This window comes from Macaca fascicularis, chromosome 1, assembly GCF_037993035.2.
Source record: "Macaca fascicularis isolate 582-1 chromosome 1, T2T-MFA8v1.1".
In the NCBI taxonomy this organism is placed as follows: domain Eukaryota; kingdom Metazoa; phylum Chordata; class Mammalia; order Primates; family Cercopithecidae; genus Macaca; species Macaca fascicularis.
This window is the reverse complement of record NC_088375.1, coordinates 107,696,550-107,704,724: the sequence shown is the minus strand read 5'-3', so window position 1 is coordinate 107,704,724 and position 8,175 is coordinate 107,696,550. Positions and strand designations below refer to the sequence as shown.

Below are 8,175 nucleotides of genomic sequence, written 5' to 3'. Positions count from 1 at the left end.
GATCCCATCCAGGAATCCCTATGTGAGTGGTTTCTGTTTCCCCAAGCCCTGGAGAACAGCTGGGGTGGGAGCAGGAGGGCAGGAGCACACTGAGAGATGCCAGCTCCTTCTCAGTGCAGTATCTAAATACATCTGAATGACCTGGTCCATGCCTTGACAAGGAGGGGCATTGCTGTGACCTCGCAAAGGCCTTCTACCAGCTTCCACCTGTAACCTGCTGTGGTGGCTGCATTTAGGGAGTGGGGCAGAGGCCGACGCCAGGACCTGTGTGAGAGGCAGTTCAGTGCTGCTGGAGGCCACAGGGAGAACATTGGTGGTGGGACATTACTCCTGGGTGACCCACTGGATGGGGGTGGTGGGGATTCTCCAACAAAGTTAGCCTGGAATTGGCAGTTTTGACAATGTAGGTCACCAAAGAGAAGAAGGAAATAAGGCAAGTGTCTGGTGGGAGGAGACACTTTATTGTTCCTGGGGTCTCTGGAGGCCCCTTGGTGGGGCTGGATCACTGGCTTCCCCCGGAACAGGGCGCCCCTCCGTGGCTTTGCTTGTGGTAGTCTGTGGCTATGTCTCCCAGCAAGGACAGAAACTCAGAAAAATCAATCTTCTTATCCTCATTCTTGTCCTTTCTCTCAAAGACATTGGTCAGGTAATGTATGCCCTTTTTGTCCTGTGAAGAGAAAAACATACAAACAAGAAAAATTCAATCACAAACAAGTTTTGGGCTGGGAGTGGAGAGGAGGAGGCAGAGACAGAGACAAATGCCTAGATCTGCACAGGTGTCATGGCGGGGCTGGGAGTGCCGGGCGAGTGGGTGAAGTTGGGGTGAGGATGTGAATGTTATCCCTGGAGTTCTCTAGGGAGACTTTTTGTCTCAAACCTCAGATGGGAGGCAGGTCCTGTCCCGAGGCGCTCTGTTTAGTGACCTTGGGGAGAGCAGTCCCCTGTCCCAGCCTCACTCTCACCTGTCCCCAACCTTTAAGAGCACTGGCTACCTTAGTTCTAACCCAGGGCCCCCAAATTGGCCCTCATGCTTTGTTCTCTTCTTTCTCTGACCTCCTCTCCTTTCTTCTCTTTTTCCACCAAACACGTCTTCTGGGTTCCCTGCTTTTGGTCGTCTAGACCCTTTGGTACCTAGTAGCCCACAGTTTTTTTCAGATTTGCTAATGAGTCTTGTTTATTGCAAAGAGGGCTATTGATTTCTACTAGCAATGGAACTTCTAGTTCTTTCTCATTGATCTCAAGGATGTTGATGTGGGGCCTTAGGGAAGCAGGACCTGAGCATGTCAGTTTAGTCTCACAGAGAGGGGGTCAGTGAGCACTGGGAAGGGACTGTGCACCGCCCTCAAGCTGCACACTTTGCTGACCATCTCATAACCTCATTTATATCTGTATAACTCTTTCCCATTTTCATACTTTTTTGCCTATCATCCTTAGATTCCCATATGATCCAAGCAATAAATTTGCAAATGGGAAATGTTTTAATCAGAGGATGAGGGTGACCCATCCAAAGACACATAGTAAAATATATCCTCAGCCATGCCAGCGTCCAACCAACATTGAGAAGCTAAACTCCGACTCACACAGGCATTGAGGAAGTTGGGGAAGTTCTCCTTCATCATCGTCAGCAGGCTTGGCTTGTCAATCTTGTCATCACGTCTGGTGTATTTGTGAAACATGTCGATCATGCCTATTATGGACGTCTCAGCTTGAGTGTTGCTCATCTTGGCTTTCAGAAAGGCTTCAGGAAATAAAGACAATCATTTTTTTCCCTTCATTTAAGTTAGGGTCTCTATGTGGGGGTGTTGGAAGGAGGGCTGAGGACAGAGGAAAAACAGCCCTAAGATGGAACAGAAGGAACTCGAGTTTTAAAAATGTGATGGGATAAGTTGCTCAAAAATGAGAGGGTAGGACCAAGTCTGACACCTGGCCCACCCTGGCCAGGGCCAAGAGGAGATGCAGGTGGATGGCGGAAGTCCAGCTGTGGGCAGAGCTTTGGAGAGGGAGAAGCAGGGAGAGTCGGAGGCCCAGCAACACATGGAAGAACTGAGCTGGGACCCCTCCAGTCTCGGCCAGCACATGGCAGACCCCACTCTTAAAACAGCACCAAATCCATCTCCTCCAGCTTCACAGCTGGGGTGAGAGTCACGGGGGCAGGACAATAGCCTTGGTGATCTGGTCTCCGACCCTCCTGGGCTGCTTCAGGAACCAGACACCATGGGCCCCACCTTGACTCAAGTGCAAGCCCTGCATGACATGGTGTATGCAGGCTCCAGGTGCACATGTGAGGATGGACGTGAGTGTGAACAGGAAACACAGCCCTGTCCCGAGCACAGGGGGGCCCTTCCTGCATTCCCCTGGGAATGAGAAATGGGAATGGCCTCTGTTACAAGGAACAGAAATAACTCCCTGGTTCTTAAGCTGCTGGATGGGATGGGAGTGAGGTGGTTGTCGCTTCATGTCTGCTCTTGGGAATTATCTGCACCCTCGGAATCACCAAGGCTTGACCCTGTTTAAATAAGAAGGTCTGACTTCCCAAAGCAAATTGTCCAGCCGGTGGTCAGTCTGGGCTGGCCTGCACCCCAAGCCTGAAAAATAGGACAGTGCAGCTCCCACTTCCCACACTTTCCAAAGAACCAGAAAAGGACCTTGGCTAACGTGTGTGGGTGTCTGACAATAAACCCCCAACTCCTCTCAACGCAGGAGAAAGCTCCATGCTGGCAACTGACTAAGAGGAGCCACCCAAAGCTTTTTTGATTCTGAGGCCAAGGCTAGACGCCAAGCCCTGTGCCCAGAGGGTGCCTGAGAATTTGCAGGTTGTGGTAGGGAGTGAGGGAGCTTTGGCTGCTCAATACCTTACCCAAGTAAGGGCAAGCCATCTGGCCAGGGCTATGCTGTGTCGGGGTCCCAGGCCTTGGGGTTTGGAGAGCCTCCAAAGCATTCACAGGGGATCCTTAGCCCTCCACCCTCTGTGGGGGCAGAGCTGGGGAGGGGATTCAACAACTGGGACCCCAACAGGCGGATGAATCCAGGGAGGAAGAAGACAGGGAAGGTCCTGTGCTCAGGTCCCACTGGGGACATTTCCACAGGAGTTGTCTCAGGAGATCCTAAAGGAGCAACGGACAGGTCTAGTTCAGCCACCTGGTTGTACAGATGTGGGCTTTGGTGTCAAGTGAAGGTCACACAGCCCAGCTAATGGCAGAGCTGGCCTAGACCCAGGCTCCTGAGTCTTCGTCCACAGCCCTTTCCCTTCCTACAGGCAGCAGGGCAGACTGGGCACTGGGCACTTCTAGAAAACGCAAAGACGTAGGTGAGACTTACCAGAGCTGGGAAGCGACACGAGGAGCAGGATGAGTGAGATGTGTGTGTTTGGAAAAAGAGCAATCCCTTTATAAGGCTCAGCGTGGCTCTTCCCAGGGGCTGGGAGGCCTCGGGCCACCTCTGTCATCTGTTTCTTGGAGCCTTGCCCTACATCAGGTGGGTGGGACACACCCAGGAGGCTGTGCTCAGGGTTTCTGACCAGGGAGCCAGGTCACCAGGTCCCACCCCACCCCAGACACCTCACCTGGGGACTTCCCTGGCTCAACCTTGATTTGAGGGTAAGACAGGCAGTGCATGTATAGTAGCAAGTCAGGAAATGGGAGAAAAGAGCACTGGGCCTCTGGACCCAAAGAGGATGGAGTTTCAGACTCCTGAAGGTAGCATGGTCTTGTTTGTTCCCTCTCTCAGTCCTTCCACACAATTGTTGTGACAGCCTGTTCTACGACCCCACCACGTACTGAGCATTCTAATGTCCAGACATCAAGATACCTGCTGCTCCTGCATCCTCCTCAACCCTCATAGTCCTAAGAGGCAGGTGCTGCAATCTCTATTTTAGGAAAGGAGAAGTTGAGATGTTCCCAAGTTTACTCAGCTGGTAAACACAGCAAATCATCATACGAACACAGAAGAGGCAAAATCAAATCCTTACTCGTGTGCCCTGTGCTATAGGTCTTGGGTCACATCAGGGGCTGCCCTATGGGAACTCAGAGTCCAGTGAGGGAAGCAAGGTTACTTCATTGCTAACCATTGGTCAGCCCCTCACAGAAGCCCTGGACTCAGGTGGGGGGACTGGGGTCAGGGTCCCACTATCTAGGTTGGGTGGTGGAGTGACCCCCGTGGAATGAGCCTGGAGGCAGGGAGTGGGAAAAGTTCTTTCCTGCCCCATGGCACTAACTTCCCAGAAAGTCTTCAGCGTTTTTCCTCCTCCTATGCAAAACAGCCTGTGTAGGAGTTGGGAGCTGTGCCTTTGGCTATAATGTGCCCTACCCTGCTGTGGAAAGGCTGACCCAGGTAGGGGCAAGAGGATTGGGAAGGCATGGGAGTCCCTGGGGCATGGTGAGGAAAGGGAGATGATGAATCACTGACATGGACATTTTCTGCTAACCCCTTCCAATGTTCCTTTTAGGGTACAAGAGAGCTCCAGGTTCATTTAGTGCCAGCCCCTTAAGCACTCTGGGGCTCCATAGAGCTGATGTGATGTCTCCCTAGGTGGGACCTATTTTCTCCACCCATCATATTTCTTCAACTTCCTTCTCCATCAGTACTTATGTAACCAGGGGGGCCTGTTTCTCCCTCTCCCACTTCCCCATATGATGGCAATATTACTTTTAGTGGCAAAAGATACACACACACAGACACACACACACACACAGTGGAATACTACTCAGCTATGAATAAAGAATGAAATCATGCCTTTCACAGCAACATGGATGGAACTGGAGGCTATTATTTTAAGTGAAATTACTCAGAAACAGAAAGTCAAATACTGTGCACCTTCACGTGTGAGTGGCAGCTACATCACGCATACAGATGGAGGTAGAGAGTAGAATCATAGACACTGGAGACTGCGAATTGCAGGAGGTCAGGTGGTGGGTGAAGGATGAGACATTTCTTGGTGGGTACAATGCTTGCTATTTAGGATGGCTACATTAAAAACCTGGACTTCACCACTGTGCGATATATTCATATACATTTGTATGCAGGTTTTTGTGTGGACATAAGTTTGCAATTCTTTTGGGTAAATCCCAAGGAGTGTGATTTCTGGATCCTATGGTAAGAGTATGTTTAGTTTTTTAAGAAAGCACCAAACTGTCTTCCAAAGTGGCTGTATTATTTTGTGTTCCTGCTGTCAATGCATGAGGGTTCCAGTTGCTCCACATCCTTCTTCAGCATTTGGTGTTGTCAGTGTTCCAAATTTTGGCCATTCTCATAAGTGTTTACTGGTATCTCATTGTTGTTTTAATTTGCATTTTCTTGAGGACTTACGATGTGGAGCATCTTCTGATATGCTTATTTGTCACCTGCTGTGTCTTCTTTGATGAGATGTCTGTTCAGGTCTTTGGCTCATTTTCTAATTGGTTGGTTTGTGTTCTTATTGTTGAGTTTTAAGAGTTCTTTGTATGTTTTGGATAACACTCCTTTGTCTGATATTTCTTTTGTAAACATTTTCTCCCAGTCTTTAGCTTGTCTTTTCATTCTCTTGACAATATCTTTCACAAAGCAGAAATGTTTAATTTTCAAGAAGTCCAGCTTACAAATTCTTTTTTTATGGATTGTGCCTTGGTGTTGCATCTAAAAAGTCATCACCAAAACCAAGATGATCAAATTTCCTCTTATGCTACCATCTAGGAATTTTGTAATATTGTGTTTTGCATTTAGGTCTATGATTCATTTTGAGTTATGTATCATCACTGTTTAGAAAAAAGGACCAGAGGAAAAGCAATACAAAAGGAATGAGGGACAACAATATTAATACAAGACAACAAAGAATTCTAAGAAAATGGATTAAATGAAAAAGAAGAATATTTCTTATTGATTAGTGTGCAAGTGACCAAGATATAATAGTCTTATCCTTTTTTTCTTTCTTTTTTTTTTTTTTTTTTTTTTTTGAGACAGATTTTCACTCTTGTTACCCAGACTAGAGTGCTATGGTATCATCTTGGCTCACTGCAACCTCCTCCTCCTGGGTTCAAGGATTCTCCTGCCTCAGCCTCCAGAGTAGCTGGGATTACAGGCCCACGCCACCACATCCAGCTAATTTTTGTATTTTTGGTAAAGACAGGGAGTGTCATCATGTTGGCCAGGCTAGTCTCGAACTTCTGACCTCAGTTGATCCACCTGCCTCAGCCTCCCAAAGTGCTGGGATTACAGGTGTGAGCTACCAGGCCCAGCAATAATAGTCCTATCCTTATACACACAAGAACATAATTTTGAATAATATAAAGCAAACACTGAAAGAAATTAATGGAAACTGACAAACTTATATCGCTTGGCAGGTTTTGGCAGATTCTGCCCAGAAACTCAACAGAGTCGTCAGATAACAAAACACCAGTAATGGTACAGAGCAGGACCGGCAGATACTGCCACAGCCCAGAAGCAGCCCCGGACACAAGGCCCCGCAGATGTGTCCAATAAACACTAACCTCCAGAAATAGGTGGCCAGCTTTATCTGGCTTGAAGACCATAATTTGATGATTCCTGATATAAACTATTTGAACAACACACTTAAATTTATTTACACACACATACATTCATAAATTCGTGCCCAACCATAGAGAATACACATAAATTTCAAACATACTTGAGACATCCAAAAAACTGATCATTTGTTTTTGCTAAAATGAAAATCTCAGCAAATTAGCTTTAATAGGGGCCTTATATTTTGCACTTGCTAATCAGGTTGAACCCTGTGAGCCCTTCCCCTGTGTCATGTCTGGAACAAACACTCTCCATAAACCTGCCCCGCCCCATCACACATCCAACCTCCCAGCCACTGCTGATCCCCCAGGAGAGCTCACAACAGGCTGGTCCTGAACAGGAATCTGGCTGGTTGATATCTTCATCTCTTCCTTCTTTTGGGGGAGCTCCCCTCTCCCCAGTCTGAGGTAGCGTCAACATCCTTCTGGATCTATTGAAGATCTCAAGTTGCTGAGGGAAGAGGACAGAAAACAATTTGTTCTTTTTGCTGTATTTTATCCATTCACTTATGCTATGAGTGCTGACTCTGTTCTGGGTGTGCGGATGTTGGGGTGGCAGGGAGATGGAATGGATGTGGACCGTGCTTTGACCAATGCTCTGGTCCCAGGAGAGAACTCCAATAAACCACTGGGTGTTGAGAGAGTGGAGCGGGACAGAGCCAGGAAGCCCCAGGTCCCCAGGCAGTTCAGTGGTCACTTTCTCTGTGAAGCCTTCTCCAGGCAGAGCCATCATCCCCATGTCCCTGCACATCTCAGTGACAGCCCTGGCTGCACATACACTATGTTTGCTGCCACCTGGCCGTGTCTTATATTGTGCCCCCAGCCTCCAGTGCAGAGAACTCCATAAACATTGGCCGAACTAGCAAGTGAGGCAGGTGTCTTCAGAAAGGTTCAGATAAAGTGTGTGGGAATTCAGAACAGGGGAAATCACTTTTCAGGTGGGGGAGCCAGGGGAATTTTGTCGGGGCGCCCTTTCAATAGGCCACAGAGCACTTCCAGGAGCGACGGTGAGAGGGACAGGGCAGAGGGAGCCACAGGAATGTTCCGAGACAGCCAGCTGTTCTGTTTGGGGTCCTTCTGGGTGGTGTTGGCCGGCTGCATCTCTAGACTCGAGCAGCAGTTGGGAGAGCGGGACAGAGAGAGTTCCATGGTGTTCAGAAGAGATTATTCGGACTCAGTTCTGCTGTGAGCCACCCACACTGGAGGATCCATCCACACTGGAGGAAGAGGACACCCAGCTGCAGCCCAGAGCCTGTGGTCCCACTGTTAGGTTTTGAAGGGAAGGCAAGGGTTAAAGAAAGACACAGAGAGAGTCGGCGGCTCTATGGCAAGGCAGGTTTTCTGTCCAGCACAAGACCTGAGGAGGTGGGGGACCAGCTTAATGCCAGACGCCCTGCCGCTTACAGGCTGGGGTAATTTATAGGTCTAGGTGGGGGTCTGGGTAGTATGGCTTGCTCGCCGGGAGGATATTGATAAGATGTTCACACCATCGGGTGGTTTGGACCTTTTTCCCGCGGATGTGATAGGCTGTTCCTTGGACCTTTGCCCCCAGGATACGATAGGGATGTTCCCTCAGTTGGGCCTTTGCCCGGCAGGGTATGATACGGGTGCTCTTGTGCCTTGTGGTCAGGTGGTTAGGCAGGATGTTTCCCACGGCCCG

At 48.9% G+C, this 8,175-nt stretch overlaps 1 protein-coding gene across 4 annotated transcripts in view; it reads right to left on the bottom strand.

Annotated features, from left to right (window-relative positions):
* Window positions 1-442: 442 nt before the first annotated feature.
* S100A7 (S100 calcium binding protein A7) overlaps window positions 443-8,175 on the bottom strand; it is a 73,873-nt gene continuing 66,140 nt past the window's right edge. For 3 of the 4 annotated variants that reach the window (XM_065545746.2, XM_065545749.1, XM_073995185.1), the window contains exons 3-5: window positions 6,837-6,966; window positions 1,581-1,738; window positions 443-667 (exon numbers count right to left, since the gene is read on the bottom strand). In XM_065545746.2, the coding sequence (XP_065401818.1) occupies window positions 503-667; window positions 1,581-1,738; window positions 6,837-6,936 (423 nt within the window). In that variant the 5' untranslated portion in view covers window positions 6,937-6,966 and the 3' untranslated portion in view covers window positions 443-502. Of the gene's footprint in view, window positions 668-1,580; window positions 1,739-3,318; window positions 3,365-6,836; window positions 6,967-8,175 lie in introns of those variants that run through there. The other variant, XM_045363054.3, reaches the window with a different exon arrangement.